Source organism: Echiichthys vipera (genome assembly GCF_963691815.1).
Source record: "Echiichthys vipera genome assembly, chromosome: 16".
Taxonomy (NCBI): domain Eukaryota; kingdom Metazoa; phylum Chordata; class Actinopteri; order Perciformes; family Trachinidae; genus Echiichthys; species Echiichthys vipera.
The window spans coordinates 24,861,500-24,887,168 of record NC_139841.1 but is presented as its reverse complement, the minus strand read 5'-3'; the positions used below and the strand labels follow the sequence as shown (position 1 = coordinate 24,887,168).

The 25,669-nt window shown below is 42.2% G+C and overlaps 1 protein-coding gene across 1 annotated transcript in view; it reads right to left on the bottom strand.

Annotated features, from left to right (window-relative positions):
- LOC310958480 (netrin receptor UNC5D-like) overlaps positions 1-25,669 on the bottom strand; it is a gene marked incomplete at both ends in the record, with an annotated part of 192,546 nt that overhangs the window by 70,347 nt on the left and 96,530 nt on the right. Inside the window, one exon of the mRNA XM_083929444.1 lies at positions 7,847-8,053. Within this exon, the coding sequence (XP_083785570.1) occupies positions 7,847-8,053 (207 nt within the window). The remainder of the gene's footprint in view (positions 1-7,846; positions 8,054-25,669) is intronic.

Sequence of the window (25,669 nt, the reverse complement as noted above, 5' to 3'; positions counted from 1 at the left end):
GACGGTCAGTACAGAGAAAAAACACACCGCATCTTTACAAGCTAGCCAGCTAACAAACAGCAGCAGATTGCTAACGTTAGCTCCATGGTGGACAGCCCGGCCTCTGCGTCTGTCCAACCGCCTGCAGTTGTCCAATGGCCTCCTTTAGTAGCAGGACTTTAACTTGTAACAGAGTAACAGCTACTTCGACTTCAGTGAAAGATCTGAGAAGTCCTCCCACCTCTGCTTCCACATACTCAGGCCTAAACTTATATGCGTCAGATGTGTGCATTTCTTTCAGTTCCGCTTTATGTCTTTCATACTTTGTTAAGACAACATTTCAAGAACCCACATGAAACTAAGTGTATTTGACACTTTCGGAAAGAACACCCATTTTCGCAAGACAAATACAGCTCACACATTGTCATGGAAGGTTAAGCAGTTAGGATTAGCTGACAGAGATGAGTTGCAGGTATGAAATATTTAGCCATTACATGGTGTTGAAACACAACACGATTCATCCAGTTGGATCCACTGTAGATTGTGCCAGTTTTTCCTCATGCTTAGGGCAACAGCAACAGCTTTTCACAGAAGCTGTAATGGATATTTTCTTCTTTCCGTTTCTACATTTCTTTTTTCCTTGTCGGCCGCTGTTTCTGGAAGGCACATATAAGCTAAAAAACTGAATCTGAGAAAAACAACACAACATAAAGCTAAAATATATCTCCCTAGCTGCCTCTGGACAGACACAGTCTCTGTCCTCTGCCTCAAACCCTCTGGTCAAACAATGTTAGGTCTTGTGTTGTTGAGTCTGTCTGCATTTAATTCACAGCTTACTGCTTTAATAGCTACAGCTCCCTGCTCGCTGCTGAACCCAGGGGCCATTCTACCACCTGAGTCAGACTATAATAGCTTGTACCGAGATATAGCTGTTCAAATGCCTCCCACAGATGGAGCTGGATGGACAGCCAGAAGTGTCTTTGCTGAGGCGAGGTGTTCATTTTCTTGACATGTAGCGCGTTAGCCCACACCCGGCTGTGTATACAGCACAGCTAGTGACACATGCGGTTTAGAAATACTCACTAAATCCACCTGTGAATACTAAAGCATGCCTAAGCAGCAAAGCCACACATCATTATGCAGGGCACCCTTCTAGGGGTTTCAACCAGAGCACACTATATTATAATACAAGTAGATGCATTAAGCGTAGATGTGTGTGTGCAAGTGCTAAGAGAACATAAAAAAAGACTAATGGAAACGGAGAGGGGGCGAATGAATGGGTGAAGGTGGATAAAAGGAAATAAATGGGAAAGGGAAAGACGAGTTTACATTTGCTTTTGCTACATTTGCTCAAAGTAAAGCCGAGGCCGATGGGAATCACCATTAGTTTTGTCTAAAGTAAAGAAAAGACAAATTCAAATTGAATTTAAAACTAGATGTTTGAACATCTAATAAAAGTAAAACATACTCCCAAAGAATTCTTTAAAAATAAGGGACTATTGGTAGAGGTTCACAAGGTAATTAGGATTCATCCTCTGGGAAATGAATGAAACCATGAATGTTTGTACAAATCTCAATACATTTGAGAAATATCAGTCTGGATCAAGTGTTGAAGAGATCAGTGTGGTAAAATAAGATGCTCGCTCAACTCAGAATGCCACTCAAACAGGGATTGATGCTATCTCATTTCATCTCATCTCATCTTCAGCCTCTTATCCGGGGTCGGGTCGCGGGGTCAGCAGCTTTAGCAGGGGACCCCAAACTTCCCTTTCCCGGGCCACATTAACCAGCTCTAACTGGGGGATCCAGAGGGGTTCCCAGGCCAGTGTGGAGATCTAATCTCTCCACCTGGTCCTGGGTCTTCCCCGAGGCCTCCTCCCAGCTGGACGTGCCTGGAACACCTCCCTAGGGAGGCGCCCAGGGTTCATCCTTACTAGATGATCCTGAACCACCTCAACTGGCTCCTTTCAACGCAAAGGAGCAGCGGCTCTACTCCGAGTTCCTCACAGATGGCTGAACGGGATTGATTCTAACTTTTTAAAATTTAGGAGCGCATTAAAGAACTTTGCACATTGACAATTTTAAAAGACCTGTTTTTACTTAAAGGGAAACAAAAATATATGTACAGGCAAACTAATTTGATTAATTTGAATGCAAAAAGTACTCTTTTTAATAATTATGTCTTTATTTCTACCGTATTCTTATTTCTTTAACCTGATTTAAAGGGTGTGCGTTTGAAGGTGAATCTGTGGAAACAGCACTTGGCATCCATTTAGAGAAACACAGTTAATATCGTAACCTAAACTGCCATACACTCAGTATTTAAACTAGCGCATCTTGTGACGCTGCAATAATTCACAAACACAAACTTGAAAATACACAAAGGTATGCATCTTAACAGGAAAAACATTTAAAGTTAAAATTGTCTCTGCTGAGCTTCACTGATCTGTCTGTGACTGCTCTGAAGACGCTGCTTTCAATACACGTGTTTGCGGCGCTTTCAGGCGTCCGCGCCAGTTGTCTGGGAGCAAGCAAGGGGGCTTTTGTATCACCGTTTTACAACTGAACTACTATGGTTACTATGGTAAACCCTAAACTTAAAGGCAACATAAAGTATAGTTGTAGTAAAGTGGTATATGTAGTAAAACCTGCCCTGCATGTACAGTAAATGGATTTCAAAGTATGCCACTAAAGTTATTACATCAATCAGTCTCTGACTTGTCGGACTTTCCTCCTCTGTTTCGTTTATATATGCAAGGAGCCTGCACTGCTGAGACTTCAATGGTTTTCACACCTGCCAAAGAAACAGCAGTTTGTCACAGTCAGACATGTCTTTTGTTTGCGGTTGGTGTTGTGCACCGGTAGAACTTGGACGTCGGAAGATGGCAATTACAACTGGTGAATTCTGACCCTCTGACTTTGACTGGAACGGTATGTAAATGTGTGAATACTGAAGAGAGATGTGTCATTTTTTACACTGGTTCAATTGATAGTCATCTTTTTTTTCCCAACCCGTAGAAATACAGCATTCTGTTTGTCAAACATGCTTTAAAAGACATCATTTATGGTTTTTACACATTTCTGAAATTCCCACAAAAATGTTTTCTACAGTTATGCATCATTCTTGTTTCACGGAGCCATTAAACGGGTGGCCAGCATTGCTACTGGTTCTTACATTTTTCCATTTCAGTTTCAAAAATCCATCACAATTTACCGGAACAAAACATAGCGACGTGAAATTGAGAGACGTCTGAAAGCAGAAATCATTTTTACATTCCCGTATATCTAAATGTTAGATTGAATGGGAGGCATGTGGAATCTCTCATTTGTGCCTTAAAAAACGTTGCCTCGCTTGAAAGGACATCTCCACTGTGCACAACGATAATGTGTTTGTTAGCTATTTGGAGCTTTCAAAGGGAGGCTGTGGGAGTGTGCAGTCACATCCAAGTGTGGGCTGTAAAAGATGGCCAGGTCTAGTGTTCGTTAAAATCAACTGATATTGGCATTCAGTTGGGGACATTTTGTTTTCCACATTAGAGGTATCATCCAAAAAAGTAGCTGTACCACTTTCTGGATCTTCTCATGTCATGCCAGAGGACCGCTTCATGTAAGTTTTACAGTTTATCTTGTTGTATAGTTAAGCACTAAACTTCTCCATCCATTTTTAATTCGCCTCATCCTGTGTCTGATTATGATGTGATGCACGGTGATGATCGGTGACAGGACAACAATAATGAATACTGAACCCTGGCGAGAATGTTTGACAACTAACGCTGCACTGTGATAGCATTAAACACAAGCCAACGACTGAAAGATCTGCCTATAAACTATCGACCTAATGCTCCACACTGCATTCCTGACATTGCTCCATTAGGTTTTAAGTGAGAGCCAGTTCATGAGTGCAGACTGAAATATTAAAGACATTATACGAACATTTTGGTGACCTGAGACAAACAAAAACTTGTACTTGAACTGCTAGGCTTAAGTAGTCGCGCAGAGCCGAATCTATCTCCACAGTGGTGGAGTATGGACTGGCTATGCCGGTTTATCATTCTGGGATAGGGGGAAAAAATGCCCTGGCTTGTTTGTATTTCTTTAAAGTTGTAGTCCGTAAGATTTTCATGTTTGTTAAGTTTCTTATTTATCAAAGAGTGAGTTAAAACAATAGTGAGTGATCATATGACGCATTAATGAAAGCGCTTGTGTTTGCTGCTTTGTTGAGAAATACGATACGAGTGTCAAAAGTTAGTGTCGCTTTTTACGTCGTTCCCCTTTTCTCTTCGGACCCCCTGTCAGTGTGGAGCACGTGAAGGCCTCACGACGCATCGCTGCAGGTAAGAGCTGCAGATCTACTGACATCACACAGTCGACAGTAATACCTTTCCAAAGGAACTCTGGGAGATGAAGTCTCAGAGGCGTGCCTAGAATTTCATGTTACCACTGGCAGTAATCCAGACTAAGGTTAGGGTAAGGGGTAAGGGGTTGTGGTCACGCTAAATGCACTATGATTTAATTTAACCCTGCATTTGTGGATGCAGAAAAAAACTTCCAACTAATCCACCTTTTACAAATCCAGCAGATAAGGAGCACTGATCATTCATTTCTGGACACCTAGTGAATGTAAGTCCAATACCGACTCTCCTCAGAGCTCTGCTTTTGGTTTCCCCACCTCCTGAGAAAATGTACCTGGCTCTTTACCTGTCACTGATCCTTCCCTGCACTGGACAAATGGACTTGTACTTATATAGCGCCTTTCTAATCTTCTGACTACTCAAGGCGCTTTCACAGTGTTTGTCACATTCACCCATTCACACTGATGGCAGTGGACATCTACAGACCATCTAATCTAACCATTCACACCACATTTACACACCCATGCGCAGCACAGGGAGCAATTCTGGGTTCAGTGTCTTGCCCGAGGACACTTCGACATGTGGACCGGGGGAGGTGGGGATCGAACCGCCAATCTCTCGAATGGAGGACGATCCACTCTTCCACTGAGCAACAGTCACCACAGTCGCCATGCAAACAGCAGACAAGACACACAGTAGATTTAAGTAGTTTTTTCTGCTGAAATCAGCTGCCTACAGTGGCAGGATGGGATGCTATGGGACCAGTTAGAGTGGACCAAAACAATAGACGGCTGGAAAACCAGTGAGCTCGGAGATGCTCCAAACCTCTGTAGAGTGTAACTGCAGAGTAGGGTGAACTCACTTACACATAGTCATTTGATCCATTGTTATGATGCAAATGACTTTGATAAGGTTTGATAAGGATGAGACGATGTATTCAGTCCAATTGTAAAAAATATATAAAGTCTAAAATTAGCAGGAGGATAACGTGATGGGGTTATGCAGGCAGTTCCTACCTGTCTCTCCACAAACTGCTTCATTAAAATTAAACTTTCCAAGTGCTTCCTGTCTGTGTTGATAGACAGGAAGCCTCCCGCAGAATATCATACACAAAATTGAGAACTCTAACAATTCTGATAAGTGTTGAGTCACATTCATGAACAGGAAATGCTTCCTCTTTGGTAGCAACAGATATTTTTGTGGGTCTTCTACATTTTTAGAAAAAGCCACGGTTTCTTTAAAGACTAATGCAGTACCTTATTTAACACATGCACTCTTTGTTGGAAGAACTTCCAGAAGCTGGTGCTATGGGGAACACATCGTGACCTGGAAGGATCTTTCTACTTTATGAGATACGAGCACAGGTTGATTTTGAAGATTTTTATTCTCTCTCTCTCGCTCCGTCTCTCTCTCTCTCCTTCTGCAGTTCTTCTTCCACCTGTCTGTCCCAGTGGAAACAGATATGAATGGTTATAAGGAGCCAGATGGGAGCCGCGCTATGAATCCAAAACCAGAGGCAGTAAAACTTTAGAGGTCCATTGTTAACTTTGGAAGGAGACATTGATTGGTGCTGTGTGTTAAGCGAAACATCAACATTGTCGCACTAATAGCAGCTAGGGCGGGCTCGTAAATATGTTTGCCTTTAGCCTGACCTGATTCAGCAAATTATAATCAAATTAAATGATGGTCATCGGGCGTTCAGTGCAGATTCAGGCCTCATTATTAGTGTAGTTAATACTTTTATATGTTTTTTTCTGCTCACGTGGATGTATAATAAATAAAAGACTATTTTAAATGAATCAGACCAAATTATCCTGATGCTTTGAACCCAACTGAACCCTTAAGATTAAAACAAGTAACTTTTCACAATGTTTACCTGAGAATCAATACAATTACAATACAAGAACATAATAGGGGAGAAAATAAAGTTATATATATATGAGGAGCTCTTTTCCAAAACTTTATAAATCCATTTTAATAGTTTTCAGGAAAATTACATTTTTTACCTAGACCCACACATTTGGTTAATAATCAATGTATCTTGTCAAAATGGTTCATGGCTCAGTCTGAACATGTTGAACGGACGGACAAAACAAAAAACCCTCCCGCTTCAGAGCGCCGCCATGTTGGATCGCATAGAACGCTCACTGAATTCTGATTGGTCGAGAGGACGTATCGCATTTAGGCTAAACATAGGTTTGGCGCTGATCGCGGTTTGGAAAGGAACTGCATCTTGAGACCATTTTAAACATGGAAATATAGAGATTTGGCATGAAACACTGATGAAGCAGTGAAAAGGTTCTGTATACAGCAAAGTGGCTCAAACTCATTTTTTTTTTTAAATTTGGCTTTTATCTCGTTTTGGGTTTTATCTCGTTATGTACAGCACACGCTCCATCTTCTCATGCAAATGCCACAGCACATTCAGATTTGCGTGATGTGTGTATAAAAGTCTCCATGGTCTCGCTCCACCACCACTGACTGAACTCATAAAGAAAAGGACTCTGGAGGATCTGAGCACCAGGGCTTGTGTTAGCGGAGACTGTGAGATCTCCCCCAGGCGCACTGCATTTGGGAAGAACGTGTCGTCTGTTGTAGGGGGGGATCTGGAATAGTCTTCCCTCCACAATAAGGGAATGCCCCACATATTCCTCTTTTAAGGGTCAACTCAAAAAGTGGCTTAAATCAAATCAAAAGTGCGACCACTGACTCGACTGTGTCATATCGCACATGACGTTTTATTTCATTGTCTTATCCTGTGTGGGTCTGGTGTCCTCCTGAGTGTGTCATGTATTGTGCGGTGTGTCTTGGCTCTTCTATTGTATTTTATTTATTTATTTAGTAGTATTGTATTTTTTCTATTTTTTTTAGCAGGGACCACGGATGCAAATTAGCATCTTTGCTATAATCCGGCACTTTTACAGTGATATGTTGTTATCGTTGTTCATTAATGTGCACTGTCCCTAACAAATAAAGGATTGATTGATTGATATATATATATATATTTGTTTTGTCAGCTTGCTGTGAAGTGCATTCATGAGATATTTAATACCCATTGTAAGATGATGCAACAAAAAAAAAACAAGGGCTTCAGAGGAAGAAAAGGAAATTTCTCTTTGTGGTTTGAATTTGAAGTTAAAACAACAACTGCATTTCAACGAGTTGCATCAGTAAAAGACACCATTTGGAGTTCAAAGTGGAGCCCTAAAATTGAACAAGTAGGTGCCTTTCATGGTCTATAAAGTTGTCATTTCAGTTTGAATCAAATGTGGCACAGAGTAGACACTAAAGAAGTGAGGGAAATGTATTTGCAGGGTTGGACATAGCCGCAGGCTTTGCCATAAAGCCCTATTTGCAAAGTTAATTCTTAAGACTCCAGTCTTTGCTATCAGAGATGTGAAGGCTATCCTCATACCTGAGAGTGACAGGAGGAAGGTGTGACGGTAAGAGTTTAAGTGGCGACTTGAACGTCTGTCTGTACACCCAAGTATCTGATTAATCAGTGTTTGCTGTACCTGTCCCCATGTCGGTGTGCTCCTGAGACATGTGCTGGCTCTGGTGGACCCATTCGCCGTTGCACTTGAAGAAGATTTGAAGTGCGGGCCGAGCTTGACACCGGAGCTTGATGGGGTTACTCTTGACGATGTAAGCGTCGACCGGCTCTTCGAGGAAGTGGGGCAATGTTCCAGACTGGCCATGCTGCAAGGCTTCACCTCGGGGACCTGAAGGAGAGAATGAGAATAAAATAAGACTCTGACTGAACAAAAAGGAGTTGCAAAGTTAATTATTAATCGACAGCAGGATGGCAGATTCAAAGCATCCCAGAATTCTCCCCATCTTCCGTCAGCTAACCCCGCAGTGCAATGTTGTTGTTTTCCACCCACACAAAAATACCTCAAAACCAGCCCCCTCTCCGTTTCGCCCAGCTTCCACTATCCCTCACTCTCTCGCTCTCCCCCTGCAGCCAGACCCAACTAGCAGCCATTACTCCTTACAGCGACGTCTGCCTCAAACAAATTGTTCTGGAGCGCAACTTGAGAAATAACACGACAACAGAACATCACCCCGTCCCCACAGTCCATTCTCTGCCACATCATTACAATTTACCGAAAGCCTCCTGAGAGCCGTGGTGTTTAATATTTTAAGTACACAGGGACAATGCAGCGGAAAGCTAGGCTACCATTCATTTTGCAATCCAGCAAAACGTTTCTAATGGGGGAAAAAAAATACTTCTTTCGTTTTTAATAATGTACAGTATGGTTTAATGTTATTGTTTTCGAGGGGTTAAAAAAATCTCTATTTCTTTAAGGTTGAGGTGTTTGGGCCCCTCTGGGAAATGTGAGGCATTGGGTATAAGGGTTATCTCGACTGCAATGCTGGCTCAATATATGTCATGTTTTTCTTCGCTGTGTGGTAACAAATTGCAACAGTAGAATTACAGTTTTGTTGGATGCTGAGAAATCCTGATTTTATGGGAGTTTTCAGACTCTCTGGAGAACTGGAACCGACAAGTCCTGAAATATGTAGCAGTTTTTATCGCAATGCAATCCTACCACAGCAATGAGTATAAGTATGTTTTGACAACCACTGTGTAACGGAGAGGTGTAACCCTGCACCATGATCAAAATGTCTTTTCAACAGAGACTGAACAAAAAAAGTAGTATATAAATGACTGGAGTAAACATTGAAAGCGAACAAGATAGAGACATCCCAATGTGGATCACGCAGGTCTACTGTAGTCCCATGAAGACGTCTTTGATCTCTCAGATGTTGGTGTTCACCGAAGACAGTTAATTTAGTTGAAGAATTCACCGACAACTCACTGGCAACACATTTAACAGGCATGACTCCCTTCTTCCCCTGCACGTCTGAGGTGTGTTCCAGTCAGCGCACGTTTTGCTACTTCTGAGGCCCCGCAAGTGTAATTACACTCTGACTAATCCTCCAGTTTGCTGGAACCTCTTTCATGCAAGTGTGAAGGGTTTAGTGAGGCAAACCGTCCAGCGCTCGCCCCTCCCGATGCCGACTCCCCACTACACACTGCATGTTTGCTCCACAGTGATGGGTGTACCTCTGAAAAACCCCATCAGGATTAGAGAACCCACTCTCTCTTTCTTTCTCCGGCTAATCTAATCCTCCTACCTTTCCTGCCGGATGTCTCCTGATTGAGGGGAATAGATAAAAGACTGTGTGATTCCCTGGCTGTGAAAATCACAGCACTAGCTCAGTGTTGCCTTCCCTTATGTGTGACACGTTCATTTTCTCTCCCTCATTCCTGGAACCAAGGCTGAACAAAAAGACATGCTTTTAATTTCAAAATGACTAGCCCCAGGCAAGCTTTTCTTGTACAGAGTGCTCCAATTTGTTTAGTGCGCGGCGCATTGACACGGTGTGTTTGTGTTTGGAGAGATGCAAAACACAGACGTTAGTGCACATCCAGACTATGATAGATGGGAACATGAATACACAGACACACAGCTGTCAAACAAAGCCACAGCCCTACAAGCAATGACTCATTTGTTAATAGATCAGGTATTATACTAATGCTTACCAACATGGCAGTTTAATGCCACGGCAACAAATATCAATAGGAGCGGGGTTTGGCCAAGCATCACAGGCTTTATTTCAGAGTTAGTTGTTTGTCCACTTTCCACAGGATAGTATTGCAGCAGACAGATTAGGCAAGACACAAGGTAAGACACTCTGGTGTGATTTAACCTGAGGCTGGTGGTGGGACATGTGACTCTAGGGGGAAACACAACCACTTAACGGTCTCTGGCACCAGCATAACATTGTCTTTGCTCTTGAAAAGGCTGAAAATAGATCACAAAGTGCAACAAAAACAAGAACTATAGGATGCCCCTCCGGCTCTGCACCTTGTAGAAAGAACATACTTGGAAATGAGATAGATGACGCTGTTATCATGGGAGATGAGGCTCAAATAAGCCCCTTTCACACATGCACTGAAAACCTGAAATTATCTAGACATTACCAGACAGGGCTGTATTATATGTCCCAATCAGTTGGGTCTAACATCAAACATCTTTCCCCTCCCGGCTCCCTGGTACAAAGCTAGCATAATCTCCATTTGAGCTCATGAGTGAATAAAGACGCTCATTGCGCTGAGAATTCACAGAGAGTGGGAATGTAGACGGAGTTTCTATCATGCGGCTCGCAGAATTAGGATAAAAAAAAATGATTATCATGAAAACGACAACAAAATGCTGGCAGATGAACGGGTTTTCTAGACAGTTCTAGGACAGGGGTGGGCAATTCCGGTCCTAGAGAGACACTGTCCTGCATGTTTTAGGTTTCTCCCTACCCTAACACACTGAGTCTAACAATAATCAAACTGTGACAAGCATCCGCTGCTTGATAACAAGCAAATCATTAGAATCAGGTGTGTTAGAGCAGAGAGAAACCTAAAACATGCAGGACAGTGGCTCTCCAGGACCGGAATTGCCTACCCCTGTTCTAAGGGATTTGAGCCAATATCCTTTCATTCATGCAGAGTTCTCAGGCCCCTATAATAAAGAAGATGCAATTCCCCCACTTAGTATTTCTCCCCCTGTTGGTGAGTCGAAAAGAGAGAGATCCTCATGGGTTTCAGCTGAGAGAACCACCCCCTTGGCAGGTGGTGGGGTGATCGCCTTCCATTCTGCAACTATGAGCTGTCTTCACAACATAAGGGATGTCTGGACCCAGCCTGCCTGCGCTGCAGGGAGGGCTTTTAGAGGGAGGAGAGGATCAGCAAGAACAAACAGGCCAGGACAGAATGGGCTGTCCAATTTAAGGATCGGTTTGATATTCTCATTTATGGCTGACCAGAATGTCCGTACCACTGGGCAGGACTACAACATATGGAGAAGTGTACCACTGCTCACCCCTTCCAGCAAATTGTTCTGTCCCTTAATTTCACCCTGTGTAACCTTGAGGGGGACCTGTCTTTTTGAAGTGTCACTAATCTTGTTCTGAGTACCTGTGCCGCTTTCTTACAGTTCTTTAAGATGCTTTAAGCTTTACAATATAAGACATTTGGAAACACATTCAAAAAACGGAAAGAGACTCAGTTGTTTATGATCAAATTATGAACCGGCTACGTGACTGTGGTGTATTCTCTGTCATGTCCCGCCTCCTGCAAGCTCCACCAAGGCGTCACTGTCCTGAATTCATATGCAATAATGTTTATGTTTAGGCTGCAGAATTGGATTGCATTGATGGTGCTGTGGGGTTTCTGTTTCTCATTTATATCATGTGTTTGGGCTGTTATTAGTTTATTTGCGTGTTCTCAGAAAAGGCCGAAGACCAATATCTCTCCTCAATATGCTTCGCCGCTGTCATTCAGGAGACCGCTCTGCCCCGTGCTTCACAGTTTTCACAGTGATCTACAACCAATGCCTCAGCCCGGCAATAACGCACAAGGGGCAGAGATACATCTAGCCCAGTTTGAGAGGAAAACAAGATATCACTGCCAAAGGGCTGAGTGATGGCTCTATCAGACACCCTCTCTCTCTCTCTCTCTTCCTGCTTCTCTGTCTGTCTCACACACAAACAAACTTTTGTGCTGGAAATGCACACGCGGCCTGCTAATACTGAGTCTACTGTGATGCAACCTTAAAGGAAAATGTTTTAATTTCCTCAAGTACAGCGCACGCTCCATCTCCTCATGCAAAATTAAAAGCAATGGGTAAGTGTGGTCTCTTCTGTCAGTTCAATGTTTTCATTCAGCTTTAAATGGAAATCGAAAAGAAATGAGGGGGAAAGAGCCCCTAGCTGACTGAACTAATTTGGTAAAGCGTCGGGGTGGGAGCACAGGCTGTTTCAAACAGAGAACGATGACTCCTGCTCCAGCACCCACGTCGTGATTTGGAGAGACTGAAGGCAGCAGCCAGGCTGATGTTTGCCAAATTCTGCTCCACTTTCAACGCACTGCCACCTCGCATCCTGGCACACAACCCGCTGTCGTGTTTCCAGTTTAAACACCAGTTTATCTGATCCCATCCTTCAGAAACACTGGTGGACAGGCATGTGCCCTCTTTGGGCTGCTTTTTGATCTGTAGCAACCACCAAACCCCATGGCATCACATTTTTTTCAGATGACATGGACCTTCTAACCAATCTTGAAGCCAACTGAGTAAGTTCAGCCAGTAATTCAATCACCCATGTCTGGATCACAATCCAACTTAAAAGGAGTCTGTCTGTCTGTCTGTCATTCAACCATCAGATCGACTTCACACTTGTGCGTATTGCTGAGAACCCAAAGAGGTGCGTGCAGTGTTGAATGCGAGCTCTTGGGATCTACAGGACATATCTATTAGTAGTGCGTTATCTACACACTGCATTGTGTATTGAGAGGGGATCCCTACTAACTGTTACACAGCCGACACAGCCTCAGCGATGTAACTTGCGGAATGACCGCTTTTGTTACCTGGTACCAAACAGCTAGCTGTTGGCTGTATTGCTGCAAGCAGCAATACGCAGAGCAATCGACCCATTCCCAACAGGCACGTTTGGAAAGGGCACTGCACTAGTGCTACAAAAACAAGGAAATACTGATGGATCTCCCAAGACAACAAACAGTAAAGAGCATCACATACACCCAGTGTTGGTGTAGACAGCAGATAAACAGTATCTTGTGTACCGTATTTGATAACGAGCTCTTGAAGTCAGCACCAAGCTGGACACCACATCCTGCACAAAGACTTCCTGCACCTGCAGAACTGATTGCAGGGAGGATCCTTTTTGTTTAAGAGAGGCTGATCTTGAACCTCCTGCTTCTGCTGCGCTTTACAATAAGTAATTGTTAATACCTCTTTAACACGCCATGCATGGGCTACTGAACACAAACTCAATCTGACTGTCCTTTTGACAGGTTGTACAAAACAATTAGTCCTGGGTTAATATGGGTCAGACAGCTTTGTGTCACTCCACTTACAGGGTTATCATGCTTCAACATCATTAAAATGGGTTGTTGTAGTGGAGTTACAATTGAGATTTGACACCATTTTAGGATTCATTTCCATTATTTGAAGTGTCTCGGTAAATAGCAATTTCTGACTGTGTAAAGGAAACTTCTGTTGCATCCACACATAGCAAGTGACTGTTGTTTACAATAGTAATTCCTCCCTGCAGAGTCCAGCCTGCTCTAAACCATTTGTGTTGATGATACCTTCACAACAAAAACGTTTGCTTCACTCTGACAGAGTTCTAATGGTTATAAATGACCTTGCACTTGTAGCTTCAGTAACACTGCCACTTGCTACACTTCGCTGGTTTTTAATGCAAGTTTACTTATTTGTGTCCCCTTTTTCCTTTGCAGTTGCTCTTCGTGAATAGTGCTCATCCAAGCATATTGAATTCAAATACCCACTCTCAAAACGGCACAAACAGATTTGTTCTCGGATCTCAAACATCTTACAGTCGTGAGTCACAAATGAATCTTCTAATACTGTACGTGAATTACCAGCATGGACACAGAGACAGTGTGTGTGTGTAAGCACGGCAGAAAGAAAGAAAGAAAGAAAGAAACACCAAGAGTGGGAGAGAATATATATGGCTTTAATAAAATGCAACACTGCCTTCATGTGTTATCCAATAATGAGTGGCTTGAAGCCCAAAACATTTCTCATTTTCAGAATTACTCTTACATATGAAACACTGACCGGGGTTTAATATCCTAGAAATTGTGCCGTTTTAAAATAATATCTAACAGATATTGTGCATCATATTTAAATTGGCCTGAGATGTTCAAGGAAACAGAGAAGCACGGAAAAGTTCTCAGTAACTGTCTTACCTCACTCAGCAGCGTTCAGTATTAATAGGCAGGAAGCAGCTGCTTTGCCATGAATTAACAAATAAATCTAATTAATTCTTGGTTTGTTAATTAAGAGCCACCGGCATAATTGTTAGTTAATTACTTCACCATGTTGACATTTCAGTAACAGGTTTGAAAAACAAGGTGCTTAGTTGGTGAACACAGGACATATTTTGCAGGTTTTTTTGCTGCTATGTGTTGTCGCGTTTGTGTAAACACAGACTTTCGGGCTAATGCGTCTGTGTAAACGCATGAATAAATACAGCCTGGCAATGGTCAGTGCTGCATTAATTATATATGCCCAGAGTGAGGTGTCTTCATAGGAAGTATTGACGCAGATCCGCGCAGCAGATGGATGGTCGAGATTGAGGATCAGAGGTGAAGCTAGCAGAGGAGATGGGGGTGGAGGGAGATTGGTGAAGCAGATGATAGGTGGGTGTTGAAGATAGTGAGAAGCACTGGGGGAGCATCTGTTCAGCTCAACCGAGTGCACGGCAGGAAGACAAAAAAAAAAAAAAAATAGCAGCATTTTCAGGAAATGCCTATAAACCCGACTCCAAAAAGAAAGGCACTTCATTTTTTGGTTCTCAGACAACTTTTGCCCACAGAAGGATCATAACCTTTGCGATGCGCAGCCCCGCCATACCCCACTTCCTCTCTGCCTGCAGAAATTTCTGAATGACAGATTCGACACAGGGGAAAGATAGACTGGCAAAGATGGGATTTCTTGATCTTCCAGAACAACAGCAAATGAGGCGAGGGAGGTGGTAACAACACGTGAAAGCCTGATTGCGTTCAGTGTTTTGCAGACACCCACTATTCAACACATCAAAACACAACAACCTAAGGCTGGAGCAAGCTGACAGGTAATGAACTGCTTAGCAACTACTGTATGCGTAATACACACCAGCTGGATGCACACAGACTCAAGTGTTCAGTGGAAGTGCAGCTAGGTTTCCATGTTATCTTACACGACTAAAGGATTAAAATAAAGGTGATAGCCACACAAAGCCAGATTAAAAATCACATCCCCGTTTTCTTCCAGGTTCTTCTCCTCCCTGTCCCCAGGCAAGTCTCACACTGTCACACTGTTGGAATGCAAATTTATTTGCAACGGGCGTCACACAAGCAATATTTTCCTGCTCTGCCTTTCCGACTTTTTTAAACAGCATGGCCTCAACTGAAAGAGATGCTTTGTTCAAATATTGATGCAAACCTCTCATCTGTCATCTCAGGGCGGACAAACACACACATGCACACACGCACACACACACACACACACACACAGACAGAGAGATTGGCCACAACTGAAACATTCCCAGGCAAAGACAATTTTCATTACACACAAGCCAGATGTTGTCCAATCCAAACAAGGACAAATTATGAGTCTTTGCTCTGATCAACTGTTTTCACTCTCTGACGATCAAATTATTTCAGCCTCACTTTTCCTTCATGTAGGGGAAAATGTGTTGCAGGAAAAACTGTGGTTGTTTCTCTTTATCAGCAAAAACCTGCTTCTCACTCACACGGGAGCTGCTCAGTACGGCCGAGCTCTTATCTGTTGGACAGCAGCCCCGGTGGAACAGCGGGGGGTTAGGAGTCTAGTTTAAGGACACCTGGATGGTGGAAAATAAAGGATAAGGCACTACTCATACACTTCCCCATCCTGTAGATCTGTGAGGAGGGGTACAGTCAGTGTTTCTGAGTGTATAAACAGTAGGTATATAAGGAAAAGTAATAAAGTCTCTGTTAAGTTTCTCTCCTTATGAAATACTTTTTTGTTATACTGTATTTTAGGGTCTATTAATAGCAATGCCACAAGATTCTGTGCAAAAATGGTTTTGGGCACATTGAGGAGGTTGTTGAGGCCATATGCAGAGAATGGTGAGATGGAGACTAAAACACTTTTTTCAGATACAAAATACAACTTATTGATTGACATCAATCAGAGATAAAGGATGGGGCTTCTTGTTGTAAAGATGCAAACAAATCTATATGGTATGTGTCATAACCATTCGTCTACAGGGATGCCGTAGTAAATATGATTTTGAGTAGGGCTGGTGCAATAATAACACAGTTGTTTACCCTGTGAACAATGCGCTGTCACCATTTGCTGGATTGATACGGATGTATTCAGTGTGTCTAAAAATGCAGGAAATACTAAAGCAAACAGCAAATACTGTAGGTTTCACAGTTATGCATTTTTATAAAAGCACCACCAGAATACATTTTGTTATCAAAACAAACTACCATTTCTTTTTTTTTTTTAGGGAGAAAGTACGTGTGCACAAATCAGAGCATGTGTGTAGAGTTTGTGTGCATGAGTCTGTGTGAATGTGTGTCACCTACAAACACCCAGGTGGAATATATGTCTTCATCGGTGTTGTGACAGCACGCCAGCCTGGGTTTTGGCAGGCGGGAGATAGTGCTTTCCTCAGCTCTCCCGATAATCAAAGAGTAAACACGCTGAAGCAAAAGTGGGTTACCTGGATGTCAAACTGAAAAAAAAAACTCTCCAATTTCTGTCCCATAAACCACTTCTCAGTACGGATTTGCTCACACTAATATTAGTGGGAGAAACAAAACTCATCTAAATAAATGCTGCGTACATTTGCACAGTCGTTTCATATCCAGTATGTCAACAGATTCACTTTTTCCTGCGCCAAAGAAACGAGTGTGAGTATAAACCAAAAATATGATAAATAAGCTTTAGAGTCATGTATACAAGTCCAGAGAGCAGGGATAATCCTAGAAAATCCACTCAAACTTGTGACATAACTCATAATGAATGGACCTCCATGATGGACAGTACCAATTTAAATTGAGACAGATAGATAACGTGACAGTTTACTTCTATATTTCGTTGGCCTTAAATGTTTTCCCTCTGCTTAAGCTATACTGTATTTATCAAACAATACAAATGCATCATTGTTTTAGTGCTTTAAATGTCACTGATACTCATAGAGTGATATTTGTAGGTATATATTTTCCAGACCCTGAGCAGAATATGCTGATTAGTCAGTAATAATCCTTGAAATTTTCATGAAATCAAATCCCACTTGACACAATTTATGGTTAGCAATAGCCAGTGAATGTATTTACATTCTGTAATGAACCTCTCTAGATCCACGTGTGTAAGTGGAGAAGACCCCATTTCCGCACAGAATTCATATTCACAGGAAACGATGCATATACTAATGACTAATGTGACAGCATTATTGTTTGTGTCGTTTTCAGCACTGCTGCCATTGTTAGCACTGCTAGCCTCTGCTTTTTTGTATCCTCGCCCTGACTTTCAATTTCGTATATAGCACCTTTAAGTTACATTTCCTACTACTGCTGGTTTACATTAAAAAATAACATTCAACTGGTGAAGCATGGTATGGCTTTTATTGTGAAAATCACATGTTTTTTTTCACAGAAGTCGGTGCTGACTGCTATTGTTCATCAAAACACATCTACGAAACATGACACTTTCTGCATTTTTCGACAGCAGATCAGTTTTTAAATATTCCAGGGAGTGGTGGAACAAGAAGCAGCAGCTAAAGTGAGCTGTCAGATGAAAAGTTGCAGATGACAGGCTGCACACCTCCAACTTCTCAGGAAGCTAACCAACTTATTTTTCTGCAGTCTGCTGTTGTGTGGGGAAATGAAGTGTGCCGTGCACAGCATAAAATCAGATCCAGATTACTCATGGCATGTTGGAATAAACCAGACACATTACAACGACATAACCACCGAAACAAAGTGTCACCAAATCAACCAGGATTGAAATCTTTAAGTAATAATCCTTCAGTTCTGAGCACTGTTACAAATCTGGATTGGGTGTCTGTCTTAACATCTCTGAGACTTTCATTTACAGACTACCAGCCTATTCTCATTCCCAGGGCATCAAATACCACCGTTTTGTCACAGCCCATATTTGATACTGATGCACAAGGCGCCCTTGAGCAAAGCAAAGCAAAGTAAAGTAAAGTAAAGTAAAGTAAAGTAAACCCATCTGCAGCAATATTGGATGCTCAGAGCAAGTGCTCCAGGATTAAGAGTGACACAGTTTGTGTACGGAGGAGGTCGGGGAGGTGGACGGGGCAAACAAACACCAAACCTTCACCCAGGAGACCGCAGCTCATGTCCTGTCCATATCCCATGTGTCCCATATTTTATTTTAACTAACAATGCTAACCATATATCCCCAGTGGTTAAAACAGTGACTATAGCAAAAACAGTTTTCCGTGCTGGGCTACCCAGGGCCTTGACAAGTGGTGCCAAAGTTTCCTTCAAATGGTAAACTATGAGGTTAATTGATGACTCTAAATTGCCCGTAGGTGTGAATGGTTGTCTGTCTCTGTTCGTCTCTATGTGTCCTGTGATAGACTGGCGTCCTGTCCAGGGTGTACCCCGCCTCACACCCGATGTCAGCTGGGATCGGCTCCAGCCCCCCGCGACCCCAACAGGTACAAGCGGTTGAAGATGAATGAATGAATAAATTACCTTAGTAATCTTCAGCCCACCACTCAAATCAGTCAAATCATCTGCACCTCTGGAGGAGAGCGGGTGTTATATCTGGGCGCCTCCAGACTACTAGATTTGATTTTTTGCACTCAGTTTGTCCTTATCGCATGAGCGGTTAAGTCCCTTTTGAGTATGATGCAGATATGGAGTGCCTTTATTAACACGTTATGCGCAGCGCCGTTATTACCCCATCTACCATCGTTCAATCCCTGGCTTTCCTCTGGTGTCGTTTAGAGAGCAAGCCTCCGTTGACTGACAGTGATAGACAAAAGAAGATAATTGCTTACTTACTCTTTCTCATATAGCCTTTGATCTATTTTGTCTTTTCTGACAGTGAAGAGACAGCGACATAATTAAAGGCATTGTGTGGCATATACAATCTGGGCTGCGATCACACTGGCAACCTGACAGCTCACTCTAATGTGAGTGTTCTTTTTAAGGAGGCTCAATAAATAAGTAAAACCCCAGAAAACAATCCTCTCTTGTGCTTTTTTCTCACATTTTCTTCCTCCCACTTCTCCTTGAGAGCTTTAACACAGACCGCAAATAAGAGTGGGACTCCATTATTGAAGGAATTTATGAATAAATTACTGCCGTGTGGCCACATGTGAGAAAAGGTTCGGAGCATCAAACTTTATCTTACACAATGCTGTTTTGTCATCTTATTAAAATGTTTGGCAGGGTGAAAATGAGATTCAATAAAAAAGTTAATATCCTGCAAATGACTCAGCACACAGCGTCTGTATTAATATCATTAATCATCTGTCATTTTTTATATAAGGTTGATTATGGAGGCTGATTTCCAGGAGGTTTCTTTTTTTTCTTCTCGTCATGGGTTTAGTTTTTAGAGAATGCTCAAATTGCACTGTGGGTATAGCAGCACAACAAAACGGCATATTCTCTAGAAGGTTTTTCGCCTGAAGTTTGATGGCGATTGCTTTAACGCCAGCACAAATGGCTGTTGACACAGATGGCGGTATTGGTAAAAGCTGCCCGTAAATAACAAAGAAGGCACAGGATTCGGCTGTTTACCAGCAACACAAGCTGCTGATATATGTTGTTGCAGATCAGTAGAGTCCGCCACTGTGACTCAGCAGCCTTTGGACAAAACCATTCAGATTTCTTCGATGCACTGGCGTTGATATTATCTTACAAATGAAGAAACGTGTCTATTACACCTTAACCTTATATATAGTATTGATTAATTTAAAGAAAACTTTAAAATTTATTTCAAAATGTATTTGTGCAACAGAAAAGGTATTTAAAATGGAAATGGGTTGCACTCTTAATACAGCAGGACTGCATGAAAAATGCATTATTACTAGTGCCAGGCAGCTATGGGATTTTAGAGATGGATACCTATTTAGATGGGGAAGATTCACCTATTACCGACATTGGCGGCTGATAAAGTTAATTTATGAACTGGAATGAAACTAGACCTTTTCAATGCGGACTGTGCACCAATTGTTGCCCCGATATGACTTTGCAAAGGTACTCAAAAGGCTGCTTTCTTAAAGGGCACCAATTATACTCTTTTTCAGGTTCATACATGTATTCTGTGTTTTTATTAGAACACGTGTTAGACGCTTTAATGTTCAAAAAACACTTTATTTTTCTCATAATGCTTATGGCTGCTTCACCCTCTGTCTGAGCCCCCCTCCCGAAAATCCCAGTCTGCTCTGATTGGTCAGCACTTCCTGTTCTCCAGTCAGTTAGTCCATCTCTGTACAGTTGCTGAGGACTGATGGCAACTGAGTGTACAGTGGGATTTTCTACCGACAGAAATCACAAATAACGCTTTATAAACCAAACACTACCCAACCGGACATGTTGCAGGAGGAGTGTGATACTAAAGTAGGGAGCAATGAACAACACAAGCAAACCAATACTAGAACTTTGTCTGCCATTCGGATGTAGCACGTTCTGCCAGAGCTGTTTGACACTCTACTTCATGGGCATGCCCTGTGTGCTTTTCCTGGAGCAGATGACCTCATTTTAAAATCTGTGAAGGCTTGATGTGAGACCGATAGAGATAGCACCGATGAATGATCGGAATGTCTGCGAGCCCAATATTGGCTGATAATATCAGCCGAGCGATATCGGTCTGGCTCTAAATATTACTCACTATCATTAAGCTATATTAGCCTTCTGCCTAGTATTTTTGCTGCATCATACATGCAGGATGTGAAGTAGAAGCTTTAAAGGGTACACCTGCTTTTGCAGCTGGCTTTTCTCCAGACCACTATGTTCATATGTATTGTGTTAAAGGGGCACTCTTGAAGATCTGGATTAGCCCTAATGATGATGCCACTGTGTTTGTGAATACAGGTGCACTAATGCTAACCTTATAACTGTTTAGCAGGTATAAGGTTTACAAAGTTCACCCTCTTGGTTTTGTGTGTTAGCATGCTAACATTTGCTAATTGGCACTAAACACAAAGTAAAGCTGAGGCTGATTAGAATGCCTTTTGTTCTGCAGGTATTTGGTCATGAAACAAATTAGCGGGAAAATGTTAGGGCTGCCCCCGACCAATGATTTTCTTGGTCGACGAGTGGTCGTCATTTGGAGGGATTAGTATCGGTATATATATGTTCCTTCAACCAATGGACTAATGAAATTTTGGTCTGCTAATGATTTTTGGTCGACCAGTGCTTGGTCGAGTATTTGGGGGCAGCCCTCGAAAATGTAAAGCTTGACCTGATGATGGCAGTGGATTATCTTTCCAACAGTTGAGAAATTTCATTAAAAAACTTCAAATATCATGAATTGAAATGTCAGGGCCCACCAAAGTCAATTTGCTTCATCCTCTGTGGACCATGAATGTCTTCACAACATTTTGAAAGCCAATCCATCCAATCATTGTTGAGATAACTAAAAAAGAACCCACCGTGATACCACCAGGGTTATCTCAGCTCAGTCTTGGAGACTTTAAAGCTTGGCGGTACAAATGAGGGTGTTAAGTTTGAAAGACACAAGCATTTACCAGACAGGGAGTGTAATGAAACACATGATTGGAATTGTAAAGATAACGCTTGACCAATTCTGGGAAGTACAAGTCAGAAAAGCTCAGCCTTGTCTATCTGCTTAGATTTCTTAAATCCCTCACAAGTCTCCCAACTTTAAAGAAGTGCAATGCTAAATCACTTCTAAAGTATTGAATTCGTTATCTTATTTTTGCCAATTCCACCTGTGTGGACTGTCAATGAAAGATTCTGGGAGCAAGAGCACTGCGTTTACAACTCTCCAACTAGAAGTCAAAGCATTATCCGATGTGAATTGTGCGGTATGAGAATATATATAGTTCTTCAACCTGTGACGCTCTTGATTGCAGCATATTCTATTCCACAGTTTGACTTCCAGCTTTACAGGAGAGATTAAGAGCTATCTGAGGATTCAAGTTCAGCTTTAAGGCTTCATGAAAGCCCTGAACATTTTCAAAGGCTTATCTATCATTTGAAAACACTCTTTCTACTATACAAGAAGGTGTTAACTTCCACCAATATCAGACTGACTCATTCAGCTTCCCTTTCCTTTCCTTTCCCCTCTGGAGAATTAGGAAATCTCGGCAGAATAGATGGTCCACACAGTTCTCTACTACCCAGTAATTACTTACTCATGATATTATTCTTAAATATATGGTAAAATTGACAAATAAAGGATGAAATAGTCAATTGAACTATGGCTCTAGAGCTGAAGGAAATGGAGGTTGGCCAAAAGCCCATACGGAAAGCAGTCAGTGGTCCCTTGACATATAAAATTCATGACAATCAAACACCTGTACAGTGCTTTTCTGTGTCTCCAAGCATCCTTGCATATATCAAAAGGGAAAGATCTCTAATGGCCCCTGAAAAATGCAAGACAGCGAGTAACTTTATCCTGCTCTTCTCTCAGCATGCACTATTCTCTCACCTCATCTGATTTTTGTTCTTTAGTGAGAAGGGTCCGGTGGTTCAAAGCACCACGTCGGAGCCCAGTCTGCCCTGCATTTTATGTCCCAGTGGAGGTCTTCAAACGTTACTTTTAACTGCCCCAGTAATGCAATCTGAGTGGATGGTGAATATGTGATCCCGCCAAAAAGCTCTGCAGCAAATGGAATGTGATCAAGATAACATGAATAATAAACAAAGGAACAAAGTTGAGGTAAAGGTTATATTCAAATCAGATAGTCTGTTGCCATCTAACAAGCTCATCCAGTGGCAGAAGGATATATATGATTTCTGCCAAGCGAAGCGGGTGAAAGTCCTCGCTTCACTGTGCAATGCATTACTAACGAACAGTTCAACACTTTACTTCTTAATGACATGGGTCCCAGTGTACCGTATATCAAGGATTCCTAATGAATCTTTAAAGAAACAGAAAAAGCAGGAAAACAACAAGAATTGAGATATTTTAAGGCTGAATACCCTCATTTGTCAAGCTTAGATGGACACGGCAAGGGTTGTCAGCATAATCTCTCTGTTGTTGTCACACAAATGATGCTTCAGTTCAAATAACCCAGCAAATGAGCAAGTGAGCAAGGCATGCTCAGCACCTTGTGGCACATCCTCCTGCACACAGTGTCCCAGATTCCGCCTTACGTAATCTGATTATTTGGGCACACCGTACAAATACTCATGACAAACAAAAAAAAAACAGAAGGCACATTCATTTCTCAGTGTCTTAGGTATTGCAAGCTTCCTATGCATTGTAAAGGTTTGCTATATCAGCAACAATATAGGGTTTAAAGAAGAGAATGCTGAGAAAAGATAGCTTAAAGCCGCCATAAGGAGGTGAGGTTGTGCAATCAGCTGTCAATATGGATATCATGAGAATAATGTCTACTGCACAGCCTCAGACAGAAGGCGATCTCTCCCCTCATTAGAAATCCTATTGGACTTTAATTAACAGGTTAAGACCACTATAAACTGGCTGCTGGAGCCCACCATCAGAGGCAATAAAGCCGCAATTAAAAGACCTTGACAGCCCGGAGCCTCAACCCCTCAGTCAAAACCACCACCTCTCTCCCAGGACGACCCCCACACGTGTGTGTAGCCGTATGCATGTGAAGCAGGATGCTGCTGGAGTAGAGATATATGTGCTCTTCTCCTGAATAAATCAATGAACAAGCAATGTTTGAATAATGTTGCCTTGGTCCAGACCTTTGAATCTGTCCACTCCACTGAGTTGACCGTTTCGTCTGCAGCATTGACATGAAACAGCAGTTTGTCAGTTGAAAAAGCAATTGATCCAATGAGTGCCGTGGGGGGTCGGGTGGGGGATTAACGATTAGTTGATCAGCACAGCGGGTGGGACTAACGCCATCTGTCAAACTGTCTCAATATCACCAGACATCGGTGGTTTGCTTTTACTTGGTTCAGTCCACTCTTCCCCACATTCACCTCAATATGTAGAGCATGTACATCTGTCCCCATAAATAAAAACATGAAGGTGCCAGAGGACTTTTACTTTGAAGAACCGCTGCAACGCAACTCATAGACACAACAATGCCTTGGGTAAAGCAGGAGGTAGAATGCAGCCTCAAAAGCTTACCTCTGCCATGACACTGAAAGAGAGAGAAGCAATGTGAAGCAATCCGCTTTGATACATGAGGAAAACACGGCAAAAACTACAAACACAGCTGTGAATTAGAGCGAGAATAATAACGAAAAGGCCAAATTTTAGTCTGAACATTAAATCCACGGTTACAAATATATATAAAGTAATCTGTGATTCTGAGAAATAAGTCAGAATAGAATAGGATGCTTCGAGTCGTATTATTTCAACTGGTTTCCCTTAAATTACACATTGCCACCATAGATTAGTGAATTAAATCTGACTGAATGCAGGAAATTAAGGTGTGAGGGGACCCCAGACACCACTGCCCCCCCCCCCCCTAATGTTGAAAGGAAATCTGCACCCTTTGTGTGATGTTAAAGATATTTACACATTAAATGCATATTTTTCATACACATTTTTTAAATCCTTCATCCGAAAAAAAAAACACTTGCACACTGAATCCGATGCGTTTTATTATTATACTTTCTATATTTTTTCTCTCTCTGCTGGAGGAACTGGGTTGTCTCCACTCTCTGCCTGTGCCTTGCATTTGGCACCGTGGCTACCTGACAGGGCTGAACTACCCTTCCCCTCCGCCCCATCCATACACAGTCACACTCTCCCTTTCTGTCTTTGTTGTTCTCATTCTATTTCATCCCCATCATCATCATCATCATCATCATCAACCTGAACATTACGATCTGACCAGTTATTATCAGAGTGATGATACTTTAAATTCTGCATCTCTTCGTAGTAAAGTGCTTTGTGCTGGGAGACAAAGTTAATCAATACGTTTGTCAGACGGTCTGGAGGATGATATCTGCTTATCCCGTAGATCTGAGTAGATCTGAGTGGTCAAATAACTTTAGAGGGATCTGAAAAATGCAGGTTGTATTTATTAAGTGCGACAAATTCTGACTTGGAGTGCAAAGGCCTTAAGGTTGATACGTTGGTGTCTGGTGATTGGAAAAATACAGTCCGCCTCCTCCACAGCAATAAATCAGAGTGGAGGCAATTGGATCTGAATGTATAAAGTTAAAATTCTGTCTGATATCAGGCATGAATCATGCCATGTAAGCCTGTAAACCCTAGTTGATCAGAGATTACACCTAATCCAGAGTTTTGAAACAACAAATCAAAGGAGGGCAGCCACGACAGAGTTAAAGAAGTTTACAGCCATGCAGGAGGCAAAGTGTATTTGGCTTTGTGTGACTATCGCGTTATCAGGGATGGAACTAGTTTATCTGCTGAATGGATTTGATGAGAAATGGTGTGAGGAGGCTGAGCATATCTATAAGCGATCGTGATTAAATGTGGCAGTGGGCTAGCTCCAGGAAAATGGAAGCCTGTGATGATCGCAACAACTCAAATGGATATTGTTTTGATTGTCCCAGATGAGCTCCCTAATGGGAACCCAGAGTGCAACACTGGCATGCAGAATCACAGGAGGTCAAGGTGAGACTGCCACTCAATCTT